The 13,375-nt window shown below is 35.8% G+C and overlaps 3 protein-coding genes across 3 annotated transcripts; 1 reads left to right on the forward strand and 2 right to left on the reverse strand.

Moving 5' to 3' along the window:
* Window positions 1-504: 504 nt before the first annotated feature.
* On the forward strand, window positions 505-1,068 carry LOC140044336 (transmembrane protein 79-like). The gene has a single exon (XM_072088815.1). It carries the CDS (start codon window positions 505-507, stop codon window positions 1,066-1,068), a length of 564 nt encoding a protein of 187 aa, XP_071944916.1.
* A 1,967-nt stretch (window positions 1,069-3,035) lies between these two features.
* Window positions 3,036-9,299, reverse strand: LOC140044337 (metabotropic glutamate receptor 3-like). The gene is made up of 9 exons (XM_072088816.1): window positions 8,914-9,299; window positions 7,721-8,419; window positions 7,344-7,590; window positions 7,029-7,196; window positions 6,414-6,715; window positions 5,830-6,294; window positions 4,660-5,592; window positions 3,528-4,536; window positions 3,036-3,436 (listed from the first exon to the last, which is right to left on the reverse strand). Exons 1-9 carry the CDS (start codon window positions 9,274-9,276, stop codon window positions 3,396-3,398), a joined length of 4,227 nt encoding a protein of 1,408 aa, XP_071944917.1. The 5' UTR covers window positions 9,277-9,299; the 3' UTR covers window positions 3,036-3,395.
* A 149-nt stretch (window positions 9,300-9,448) lies between these two features.
* On the reverse strand, window positions 9,449-11,588 carry LOC140044338 (metabotropic glutamate receptor-like). Its single transcript, XM_072088817.1, has 5 exons — window positions 11,330-11,588; window positions 10,714-10,836; window positions 10,102-10,274; window positions 9,633-9,841; window positions 9,449-9,548 (listed from the first exon to the last, which is right to left on the reverse strand). Exons 1-5 carry the CDS (start codon window positions 11,586-11,588, stop codon window positions 9,449-9,451), a joined length of 864 nt encoding a protein of 287 aa, XP_071944918.1.
* Between the last annotated feature and the right edge of the window lie 1,787 nt (window positions 11,589-13,375).

Below are 13,375 nucleotides of genomic sequence, written 5' to 3' on the forward strand. Positions count from 1 at the left end.
GTCATTCTGTTGGTGGCGCTAACTAACGCGCGCGTTTAAATACTGTTACACGTCGACAACTTTGTATAAATACAATGCAAAATCAGTTATAATTATTATGTTGACTTATTGGTTTATTATAGAATGATAGAAAATTACGAAAAGAGTGTTTGAAATTAACGTTTTTGTTTTACGGGCACCGGCAAGAACAGTTGTGGACTATCATATATACATTTTATCGCTTCTCGTCACAAATTCGAGGCTACCACACCGTACAACATATGTTATTAAATCCCTTGCATATTGCACCGGATCTGATAGACACAATTCACCGGTAGTTCTTCTGCCGATACCGTGGTATTGATTACATTGTTATTATATAAGTTAGTCAATGTTCACACTTAAAGCAAATCAACTATTGTTCTGTATCAACAAAGGTGGTTCAAATACAAACACGTTTGCGCTCGGCGTTCAGATTATACTGTATCATTGAGGAAAGAGGTGATCAAAATAGACCTACTCAAAATGTCTCCTAAAAAGGACACCCAATCTGGAATAATACAAGATGGCATCATAGCACTGATTCTGTTCTCCGTCTACTCATACATCGGGTGGAATTACCTTCCTATTGAGACTACAGGCTTGGATTCTGTATTCGATCGTCTGATATTCACCGCGCGCTGGCAAGTATTGGAGGTAGTCCTTCTGTTTACGATGATCATGGTAGTAGCCAACACCCGGTTTAGGAGTGTGGACAAAATTGGAGATCCGACTAAACCAATGCCACCATCCCATATCATTACCGTGCATATTCGAGTTCTCCAGAATACTGTGGAGCAGTTGGCTCTGAGAGCACCGTTTGAACTCATTCTCTCTACATATCTCGAGCAGACGTCAATGAAACTGATTCCGTTGTTGGTCACGTTTTTTGTGGTAGCAAGGATCATTTTCTGGGTTGGATACACCCGTGGTCCATTTCAAAGAGCTCTTGGATTTTCAATGACATTTATGCCGACGATGTTGATGATGTTTTTCAATCTGTATTGCTTCTTCACCAAAGGAGCAACGTTCGGATTGTCTTCTGCTTAGATTAGACGTCGAGCACCATTTGACATGTCTAAGAAGACATGACGTCAACTTCTGTTCTGGTTATCGTTGTATTAGTATAGAAGAGACTCTAGGAACTCGCCATTAGAAACGATACCGTACGTCACTGACTATAACTGTACTCTTTCTCTCTGTATGTTCTGGACAGCAAGCTCTTTTGCTTCTTTCGTCAAACTAGCTGTCGATTACAACTTTCAAAACATTTCTTAGAATGCTTGAATATTATTTTTAAAGCAACATCGTCTCCTTTTATTACTTAAACGTCATTGGTAGCTGAATAATTATGAATATCACAGTAGTAAATCGAAAATAAAAAACAATTTTGTCATTCATTTTTTAATAGAGTTGAATAAAAAAAACCAAGCGCAATTGATTTTACTTATTAGTAGGACCACAAAGGAGCGATACATGGCCGGAAGGGGATTACGATAGATGATATTGGCACAAACAGCGGATAAAGTACCCAGTGATAGGAAATAATGGAAGAGTATAATCTTTACTTTATTTCATTATCCCATGGATGTATAGCCTTTGAATTTGTTTGATCTTGAACAGCTGCTTGAAAGAATCATTACCGTATTAAGAAAAATGCATTGAATTGCATGAAAATAACTATATTGCATCGGCCTAATCGTTAATTTTGCAGCATAGCCGCCATACAACGGGTAATTTCAATGTATTGGTTAAACCATGGAGATCTTGATTAAATATATGCTGCCTCTTCGATAGTCCAAAAAAGATCTATTGATTCACGATCATACTCGACGATTTTAATCAATTGACGGAACGTGTATTGATTTATTCCAGGACCCTAATATCAGATTACACCATTGTGCTATTGTATGTTCAAATAGAGCAAAGAAAACAGTTCTTTGGTTCAACGGACTATTAAAGCAAAGAAAGGAACGAAAGCGGTTCGGAGTTCGAACATATTTGCAGCCAATTAAATCTGACCTTTTCCGTTGTATACCCGGTACAATTGTGTTGTTTTTTAAAGGCGTTGTCGTCTTGCAAAGACTAGTGTAACGGTTGTGCCAACTGTCTAAGCCTTCTCTTTGACGTGACACAGGACTTCATCGTGAATTCAACAGTACTATAAGGTGAATTACTCAATTACCAACTGACCTCAAAATGACACTTAAATCTGAAATCGAATCCAGAATCAAGAGAGACAATGCAATTGGATTTCTCCTTCTGGCTGCATATTTTTACGTCGGATGGAACTATATCAATTTCCAGACTTCTAATCTGAATGCTGTCCTGGATCGTCTGGTGTACACCGCTCAATGGCAGATACTGGATGTTGGCCTTTTGATTGTCATGATTTTGACGGTTGGTATGACTCGTGGAAGTGACCTTACAAAAGTTGGAGATCCCACTAAGCCTATGCCAGCATCACACGTCATCAACGTTCATTGCCGAGTTCTCCAGAATACTGTGGAGCAGTTTGTTATCAGAGCTCCTTCGGAACTCATTCTCTCCACATACTTGGACGCAGGTTGTATGAAGATTATACCATTGCTGGTGATATTGTTTGTGGTTGGAAGGGTTGTTTATTGGATTGGATACGTCAAAGATCCTTTTAAGAGAGTTTTGGGATTTACATTGACACAGATGCCAACCATCTTCATCGTGTTTTATTGTGTGTATTCTTTGATAGCAATGTGATTCTCTATCTATTATAGGCTATCTATACTATAGGCATTTAATAACTATAACTTCGACATTTCTGTCAGCAACATTCTCGTTAAATGATCACAATCAGTTAACAGCTTTCTACAGTGTTACAACACATACCCGTATTTCTTCATTTTACTCATCAAGAAAAAAATAAAACGAAATAACTGGTTGAAACGTCAGATAAACACCATTTTTATTGTGTTTATTATATCTTATAAAATATTCTGTATAATTATGAAGAAATAAATAACATTTTGATCTAAAATATTAACAGCATTAACTATCTACAGTAAACTAAAGGAAAATGCGTCAATAGTAAAGCTCATGTTTAAAATGAATTAGAAACATTAAATAAAGTTTTCTTTCTAAACATTCTGTTTATATTATTATTTTGCTTTCTTTAAAAATGCTAAGTTATCATGTGATCTTCGGTTTTTACATTATTATTAGCGGTTTAGTTATTTTCTCTTTCGTTAAACATTTGATTATGTACAGAGTGAGGCCTAGATTAAACGCAAACAATAAAATAAAATGTCACATTGTATTGAGGAAACTTCCTGGGTATGTCCAATTTCGTCCAAAATCGAACATCTCTATTGGCAATTGGTTGACCACCGGGTCAGTGTAATTCATAAATTCGTAAGCGCTTCTTCTTCGTTTGTATGAAGAGCTGAAAGAATAAGTGACAAAGTTTAATACTATTTGTTTTATTACGTAGGTCTAAAATTACTGCGCATGCCCTTGATGATGTCATTACCTACCTGTGTTTGCATAGGCTTGTCCCATCTTTGAATTCCTAACTGGTCTTTCATTTTTTGCTGAATACACGTTACAAAGAACATTTACTTTTGGTACAAAAATGGCGATAAAAATAAGAGTTGAATTTAAAGTTAATCCGACACAAACACTTGCTACCTCATAATCCGTATCGTCTGATAAAACATAGACGCACGTCCACGCGATGACGCAACATATAGTTGAGACGCACGCAAGAAAAATGAATCTCGCCTCGCTATTTACACTTGATGAACTTAAAGCTCCAAAAGATGATATTAATGAAAATAATACTAGAAAGCAAGCGTACGATAAAGATATAACTAAATCCAGTTTTTCGAAGGAGCACAGTGTCTCGTTATTTGAATTTAAAACAGTTGATGGATGTTCAAGAATCAGCCATTCGACAACCAACACAATTTCCGCCATTAAAAATACAAAGAAAAATAGAGTTTGTGATGAAGCACCAATAAATCCGATTGGTTCTTCCGGAACCAAACGACGACGTAGTCTATTAATCCGGATGATTTTAACTGATAGTGCAGAGAAGACGATGGCATACACAAAACTGACACCAACTCGTCTTATACCGCAAACGATTACTGTAGGTTTGACCATAAATGGTAAATTCATTACATACATCAATATCAATCCAATAATTAGCCAGATACTCAGGTTAAGAGATGCTTCAATGACAACAGTGTGACGTCTGTAGTAAAATAAGTAACCAGCAACTAACAAAATCAATGCAGCAAATGTTGCAGAAGCCGCCAAAACGATGGTTACCCAGTAGCCTTCAACATTCCAGACGATACTTTCACTGTCATCAGGTTCATTAGTTTCGCCGGTTGTTTCTGGTGATGACGTCTTGCAATTGCAGAGCGTACCAACAGGACATGTCGACGTTCTTACACCCTCTTGGAGATTGCCATTGATGTCGTACGACTTGATCTTGGTAACATCAATTAGTAGCGTTCCAGACAGTATACTTCCAACCTTAAAATGAAATGTCATTTGGTACGGTAATTAAACATACACAAAGGACGACAGTCATGACCTTTGTTTCAGGGTAAGCTAGGCCTATATGGACTAATACTTGTTGATGCTATAATACTGTACCTGTATTTCTTTGGCATTCTGATCACCTATCTGATTAAAAATAACAATCTCGTCTTCAATCTCTCCCTCATTAAACTTGATAGATTCTTCGCTGATTGGTGGATGAATTTCAACATTTGCTAATGTATTGTATATACCCTTTGAATCAGGTTCCAAAAATTCCCTGCATATCGACATTGCATTCTCTTTACAAAGAGTAGAAAGTCTGTTGTGAGCTGCTTGCGCAATCATATATACAGATTTAATCGTTTCAGCAACCAGATCTGATATACGAAGAAGAGATTCATCAACGCTTGTTAAGGTCAAGCCTTTTTCACATATTGGGACGGGAGACGTAAATTCATCTTCAAGTCTACAATTAGCTAGTATTTCAAAATACTCTCTAAACCAAGGATTTCCATGATCGTCAAGTGGATTGATGTTTTTCAGATACGTCTCAAATTCAGTAAGATCATACTTGTATTGTCTTCTTGTGGATAATGTTGCTATTGGTGAGTTCTTAAAAGCTGTGACGTCATGGATGCTTGGAAATGATCCTACCCACATTACATTGGCTTCATTTGTTCCAAAGGTAGCTCTGCTTTCGAGCAGCATAGAAAAATGGCCGTCAGACAAGAACGCAACTGCCACGCCTACTTCTGATGTTGATATTTCTGAAATGATTCCATCAAACTGCAAACGACTTCCATCTTCTGGTATTCCCTTATTCACGGCTATACAAACACCAAGATATTCTATTTCTTTTGTAAATTGCTCAGCTTGAAATCGTTCATAATCTGCGTCTGTGTATACAATTGCTATGTATGTCCAATTGAAGTAAATCACTAGCTCCTTTAGAGTAGAGAAAGTTGGTAGTTGGCTTTGTTTGGTAAAGATATGATACGGCGCTGATGATGTTGATGCACTTTCGTTATCAAACACAGACGGACTGATCTAAAATGATAATATTTCGACGATAATCTATGTACAAACTATAACATTGGTTAAAATGTATGACCAATTACATATTTTATTTTGATACAACAGATATGAAATTTAAACGTTTTTAATTTTAGATCCTGATTAGTTCAGAACATAAGACATGAATTATAGGCATAAGAACGGAAATAATCAATTCTGTAGTAGGCCTAATGATTTTGTTAGTCTTTTTTTTAATAATATTTTACTCACGGCGGTAAAGCCCAGTATGTTTACAGCATTCGGAACTATAGCAGAAGCCACCACTGAATCAACAGGTCCAATGACAGCAAAGTCATGGCCGTACCGACTAGAATTACCAACAATATTCACGAACTGATCATACGCCATCAATGTGCTCCCGCAGTAATCAGCAACGGCTGCCCCAAGATTCAGCCCAGGCAATATGTTATTGTCTCCATTGATTTTATCCATTGCGTAAATCAAAGCCTGCACTGCTACAACTTCCTCTAGGTTCAAGCTGCCACACCTCAAAGCTGAGGAACCAGCAGTGTGTGTTGAAAATAAAGCGGGAATAACGATGTCTCCATCAATTATCGACAGCTTAGGGTTTTCGTTAGAGCATGGAAGAGTTTTGTAAGGACATTCTGATGCTACATTTTCAAACTCGGCAACGTTTAATCCTTCTAACCCGACACCATCTTTCCAGGATCCGATCTAAAAAGCAACATATGACAAAAGTTACACATTGGAACGAAATGAAGAGGAAAACTCTATGAGTTATTTTGAATTTCCGCTGACATCGAGTGTATTTAGTTTAATAGTAAATAGCTTACAGTCTGGTAGCCGAATTCCGAATTAAGTTCCTCAAATTTGTTGACGTCATACACAGCCGAATTTACTTGTCCATTTTCATCAAATGCGACATCTGACCCACTCAAACTTTCAACCATCGTTTCATTGATATGAGAGAGCCACTCATCCATTGATACCGATTGTAAATCTTTACAGATAGTACCCACTTCAGGACACTTGTCGCGTATCAACATATCTAACGCTGTAGAAAGAACGTACACAGCATCTATAACACTGGAAATAGTGCGACTTTGGGCATCCGTTGCGCTTAAGACATCTGAATCTATGGAAAGTAGTAAAAGTATACATACATTATACGGCAACATATCATATATTGTTCTAAAATACAACTTACTACTACTGCCGGTATACTTCTTCTCTTAAAATGTACAGTTTAGAACGAAGTAAATACACCTTAAAATGTAAAACTGTAAATCACTTTTATAATTAGAATGTCATATTAATTAATCTTATACCATACTTTACAATATTTTTATATTTACGCGGCTACTCAACATCTAATCCATGTAATAAATAAATCATTCGATTTGAGTGTATGAGTCACAGAATGCGTCAAAATGTATGGAAGGCCAAACCTGTGCATAATTCGTCATAGAGGATTGGTTGACCCGGTAATTGGCAGTTGTAGCGTCCCATCCAGAATTCTGCGAACCACGGATCAGCAGAATTGTTTGGTTGTAATCCGGTAAAATAAGATTCAAATTCTGAATTGACCAGAGATTTTGGAGAGATGGTTATTGAATCTGAAAGTGACGAAAAACCAAAGATAAAATTGTATTTATGAAGTATGACTCATTGGAAAATCAAATCATAGTAAAAAATATATTTTCAGTTTCCATTTTAAATCGGCGAATAATTATTTCTGTTTTAAATTAATATATTGTATTTACTCTTGGCGACTGATTTAACACCAACTACAGCTGATGAGTCTAAACCCCATTTGTCTGAAGCCAAAATCTGAAATGTCTGCTCTAGTCCGGCACGATCAATGGCTCTAAGGAACTGGTTTACTTCTTGAAACTCCAAAAAGACAACAATGACGTCGGATGTTGGATACGCCAGTAATTTGTATATTACGTCATCATCGAAAGAGGCGTCTTCGTCTACAACAATTGAGTTTGCAACAAAGATATCGGCCTGTTTGGAAAAAAATATTACTGAATTAATACTTCTTCAACTTCTTCGAACTTGGTGAAAGAGATCATAAATGGTGCTACGAAAATTTTACAATTTGATATGTTTACTGTTTATTTAAGACTTATTTTACCTTAGCGGCAAGATCTTTCAAAGTTTTCACGGCTTCATTTGCATATTGACCTTCTAGAATTTGAATATATTTATATTCAGCTTGTAAAAGAACATCAACCAAAACTCTTGCTTGTTTTTGGTCAGTGCCAACAACATGATAGAAGTTAACAAGGTCAGCAGTAGATGCAGTTGAAAGTTGTCCAATCTGGACCATGTCAACTGCAGCTAGTTGCTGGTTGACCGATCTAGTGAGGTCATTCCTATCTGCGCCAATAGCCCCGATTGCATACTGTTGATTTCCGCTTTGTTCTCTATTCATAAAAAGTTCTTCTGTTTGTTGGAACCCGGATGTGAACTGATACGTTTGAGAACCTGCTATTCTGCTATCGGAGCACGTGTCATACGCTTCCATACCAATTGTCACATTTGGAAGAATGTTCTCATTGTTATTTATCGTCTGGATAGCATACAACATCGCCTGCATTCGAACGTACCCGGATGTCTTGAAAACACTACAATTGACGTCATGAATGGAAAACATCCCTGCGAAAATGACATCACCATATATAATAAATGATTTAGCTGAGCTCGAAAGACATATTGTGCAAGAGTCTGGACAAGTTGAAATTGAAATGTCTTCAAGCTGCGTGGATGAATTCCATAACTGTAGGTTATTGATATCAAGTGTTATTCCTGTATCTGTGTTCCATTCACCAACCTACAATATAACAAAATATATAACAATAGATATTAAAAGGACACCTTCTGGACCAACGTCTTAATAGGGGTAACTACTGAATAAAAAAGTTGGCTGTAGTACATGTACGTTACAACATCATATTGACATTCGTTCATTTTACGGGAAAGTATCCCCTGAATAGGAGTACCAAAAGAAGAGTAATCGAAGTACAGTAGTTCTGTACAGATCTTTATTAATAACAGTATTTCATTCATTTTCTTTATTTCGAATAGTACATCCGTATACAAATCATACAAAAGAACAAAAAGAGAAACAATTTCACCAGGAAATTGACAATATAAGCAACTTCCACAAAACCAACCAACAATAACCTAAAATACTAATTTGCACCAACGCTGATGTAGGTTGGATTGTGGAAGTACGTTAACTATGGTTTGAATTAGATAAAAACATAAATAGGTTAGGATACATAGGATATTTACTTTTATAAATCTAGATTTTAATCAACCAACCTTAACTAAGGTACTATTTCCATTATTATCCAATTGTACATTGTGAATATCAAACTCGACATGCTTCGGTTCTCCATTATCTTTAAACACAATCGTCTGATTCAAGGCACCTGTAAAATCATCTGTCAAAAGTGTACTCAACAAACTTTGGCCAGCCGCTGAACCAAATCGTTCACATATTCCCACGGTTTCGCCACACAATTCCTGGTGAAGTTTTGCTAACGCTTCAGCATATATAAACACAGCATCGATTATATTTGAAACGATGACGTCAACATTGTTAAACGTCTCTGATGTAAACTCCGTTGATTTGTTACATGGTACACCATAGTCGCCATCTTGTGATAAATCACATTCATTCATATTTTCCCAAGCTCGCGCGAACCAAGGGTTCTCCTCTTTCGACACCAAACTTGGGTTAAGTGAGCTTAAATATGTTTTGAAGTTTTCGTGAATCTGTCTGGTATATTTCATTGATACGAGTCCACGGATGACGTATTTATGAGTGGTTTGAAGTTGTAGTGTTGGTTCCACGTTAGATACCCACTGGAGGTAGGACGCAGAATCTCCGACACTTGAAATGGCTTCCATTGCACACGACAAGATGGACGTGTCTTCTAAAAGAAGAACCACCACTAAAACAAACCAAAAATAATCACATAATAATGGAATAAGGATCAGAAAATTACTTTTGTGTCGATATTTTAATATAACCGTACTTGCCTTTAATATCAGAGTTTCTTAATATCTTCATAATTCCGTTTTCAAATGTGTCCTGGATCTGAGAAGTAACTCGCACTCTTTCAGCCAGGCATATTCCAGCGTCATTGGCGTTCGTCAGAAGTTTGTCAAATGTTGTCTCCATAGTTTCTGAATACATGACAGCAACATAGTTCCAATTCATGTTCCAAAGCAGATCGACTATAACCTGCAAAAGAAACTCAGCATATTCAATAGAAACATAGAAAAATAACTTCACTTTGTCTACACTATCAAGCTGGTGATGTGCTCAAATATGGTACTGATATGCCCAAATAGTGTAGTGATATGATATCATCATGTCCATAGGCACATTTTTTATCACATAACGTTTGATAGTGTAGAAACATAGCATTTTTAATAGAACTGAAGCTCCCTAAGGTGGTGCAGTATTATGAGTTTAAACTTTAACCTGTGTACTCTTCATACCTGAACTTGTATCTTCTCTGATGGAGCAAGACTGAAGAACGAACTGTGAATATCTCTATTTTCCGTGAATTCAGATGACGTAGCTTCTCCATAGACGATTAAAGGAATATTTTGATATGATAAGAGAGGAGATACATATTGAGTTACCTCATCAATCATGGGACCAATTATTCCTGAAATAAACATAATGATTGAAAAAGAACAAGCACGTTTGACATTTTAAATTACCTTTAAGGCTCTGTCTACACTATCAAACTTTATGTGACAACAAAATGTGATGTGCCCATATGTCATCACTACCATATTTGGGCATATCACCAACACATTTGGACACATCACACTTTTTGGAAAACTAGTTTGATAGTGTAGACAGAGCTTTAGTTAGAGCGACATGCGGTAGGCTCGCACATAATTTGCCAGTAATAGTGGTTTAAAACGTGAATAATGTATTGTTAATATGTATACTTTTTAATTAAATTATAAGATTATTTTCTTTTTTTCTTTGTTCTATATATTTTGTATTACGATAGAAAACAAATGCTTCAAAATAAATAGCTGGATAACATGTTCTAATTTATATAACATAATGCGATTTATTTTATAATCGCTTACCTGGTCGTAGTATTACGTCACTACATAATGACCCATTTATATTGTATAATTGATTATCGATGTAATTAAGGACATGTTGACCTCCTACTTTATGCGATGAGCAGGAATCAAACGCTTCCAAACCTGACAAAACAAAGAAAAATCCACTTTAAGAAACCATTATAACAATTATATAAGTACGACATATGACAATCAATCAGTACTTTTGTTGAAGATCTTTCGACAACATATTGGACTGAATAGGCCTTAATGGAATACTGTATTGCATAATCAAATTCAGCAGAAGGCTTACCATTTTACAATATCTATAACTCATTTATTTTCAGTATTTGTTCGACAAAAACGTAGGTCTACTAAAGAGTAAATGAAGCTTATGACTCACAGCCAGAAGTATGGCTACAGACGTTGCAAAATAACCTTTGAACAACAAACAATAACATTCTCCAAACATTACTGTAGGCCTATTTTTGATGCGCTATTTCCTTATTTGATTCTAAAATGGGCCATTGATTTTGAAAATATATTGTTATCGTATCAATCAATATCAACCAATCCCTGAAATCACATACCCATCAACACATTAAATGCATTTTATGCCCATTACATTGACACTTACCTATGCTAACTCCTGGGATTTTGGAGGCATCAGGTATATTCTTTACAGCGTAAATGGCAGCCTCCACAAGAGCGATGTTCTCCGCTATTGGTTCGCTGGAGCAGAAGTCACCATCTTTACCGAAAAATGGAAAGAGAAATCCTAGACGAACGTTACCATCTACAACACCGACCAAAGGAGATGAACACGTCTGAGACGATGTAGAAGATGACACTAAAACGCTCGCAAACAGGCTTAGTATTAGTAAAACGATTTCCATCCCGTTCCTGTAATAATACGGTATAAAAGATTGTTTTTCAGAAAGAGAAGTTTTCTCGGGTTGTAGAGGTTAATGCTGATTTATACACAAACACAATTGTGTTTATACAAATTCAAAAGTCAATGTACTGTTTGTTGAACCTATTGAAATAATTCAAGCCTACAAACTGTAAACATTACAATCATCAAATACAAAGAATGTAGCTTGATGCAGTAAGGTAGACAAGAGAACATTAATCACGCGGCTCATTTAAATAATTCGCATTCTCAAGCAAAGTTGTTTATAGATATGATTACTGAATGGTGGAAATATTTCACAAGGGGGCCGCAAATAAAGACAATGACGACACGAGTTATTAAATTATTATATATCCTACATCTTAGGCTACAGTTGGAGCAGGGAGTTATTTCGACTCCCTGGTCGGAGCTATACTTCTTAATTTATCCAAGATCTAACCAATGAAAAAAATGATAAAAATGCTTCGCTCAGTTCAATATGCCTAGAAGTTTATTGATAAAAATATAGGCTAAATGAATTGGGATACAAATGGAGTAGCCGGGAGTTGTTATTTATAACTCCCTGGTCGGAGCTACCTTAATACATGAGTATCTATCTAACTATGGATACTATACTTATTTTATCCAAGATCTAACCAATGATAAAGACGCCTTGCTCAGTCCAATACTCCTAGGCCTAAACGTTTATTGATAAATACTATAGGCTAAAATTGGGATATGGTAATAACAATAATATAGGAAATTCAGTTGAAGGTATGATTTAATTGTACAAACTCATTGATTCGTGAATATATTTATTGTGTGTAATAGATTCGGCTTGAAATAGCAAGGGTAAATCGTGATTTTGTTCTGTTAAATAAAGGAATTTCCAAGCTAATTCACTAGAGGTATAAATGCACTATTACATTGTGGCACTGTAGCTCCACTAACATTCAAATTATAAAGAACACATATAGGGCCTACTAAAAATGTTACAAGATCGCATTATGATCATACCTATTAAAGAATACTATAAATAATTTGACACAACCAATACATTTGGAATGGATTTACTAGTGTAGCCTTCTACAAGATCCTCTTACAAGATCGTATTATGATCATCCTTTAAATGAAGAATACAATAGATAATGTGAAACAACCAATAGATTGGAATGGATTTACTAGTGTAGCCCACATCTTCTTTCATAAACCATTATGGGACTTCCACTCGGACACTATTTAACTATGCTTATACTGTAAACCTTAAAAATCACTTACATGAATGTAGTCTTACACATTAATTCATCCTGCCAAACTGTTCTTCTCAATCTCAACATTCAATAGGCTAAAAGCATATGGAACCGTTACAAGTCGGTGCGATGCAATAACACCGATATAAATAATAACACTTCTCTGTATCTTTTCATAGCTTTGTTTTGATTCGACAATACACAGCGTTGAGCACTTGTAGGGAAATTCTGAAGCCTGTGATTTCATTGTCTTTTATTGATCAATCCGCGGAACTAAGTCCTTGTGTTGATCCTATCATAATTCAATATGCTCTTGTTTTTTTTATTACGGAATACTTAGATAAGTATATTAATACTATTAATTCTCCAAAACAAACGTCGTTTATTTTACAAGAACCGTCTAATTTTTCGCTAGTATCTTTTTATTATTATCAATATTTTTAATGTACAGTATTATACGACAAATGTGGTGTTCATTTTTCGATTTTGCTTTGTGTTTTGATGTACAGTATGTGAAAAATAATATCATTTACTTATTTGC

The sequence above is a fragment of the Antedon mediterranea genome, chromosome 3 (assembly GCF_964355755.1).
Source record: "Antedon mediterranea chromosome 3, ecAntMedi1.1, whole genome shotgun sequence".
NCBI lineage: Eukaryota > Metazoa > Echinodermata > Crinoidea > Comatulida > Antedonidae > Antedon > Antedon mediterranea.

Excerpts from the sequence above, each read along its gene's own strand:
- LOC140044337 (XM_072088816.1), bottom strand. The coding sequence starts at position 9,276 with ATGAATGAATGTGATTTATCACAAGATGGCGACTATGGTGTACCATGT. Across the intron at positions 7,591-7,720 it reads TGAAAGATCTTGCCGCTAAG|GCCGATATCTTTGTTGCAAA; the intron begins GTAAAATAAGTC and ends TTTTCCAAACAG. Across the intron at positions 7,197-7,343 it reads TGTTAAATCAGTCGCCAAGA|ATTCAATAACCATCTCTCCA; the intron begins GTAAATACAATA and ends CGTCACTTTCAG.
- LOC140044338 (XM_072088817.1), bottom strand. The coding sequence starts at position 11,588 with ATGGAAATCGTTTTACTAATACTAAGCCTGTTTGCGAGCGTTTTAGTG. Across the intron at positions 9,842-10,101 it reads CAGAGAAGATACAAGTTCAG|GTTATAGTCGATCTGCTTTG; the intron begins GTATGAAGAGTA and ends TTTCTTTTGCAG. Across the intron at positions 9,549-9,632 it reads AACTCTGATATTAAAGGCAA|TGGTGGTTCTTCTTTTAGAA; the intron begins GTACGGTTATAT and ends GGTTTGTTTTAG.
- LOC140044336 (XM_072088815.1), top strand. The coding sequence starts at position 505 with ATGTCTCCTAAAAAGGACACCCAATCTGGAATAATACAAGATGGCATC.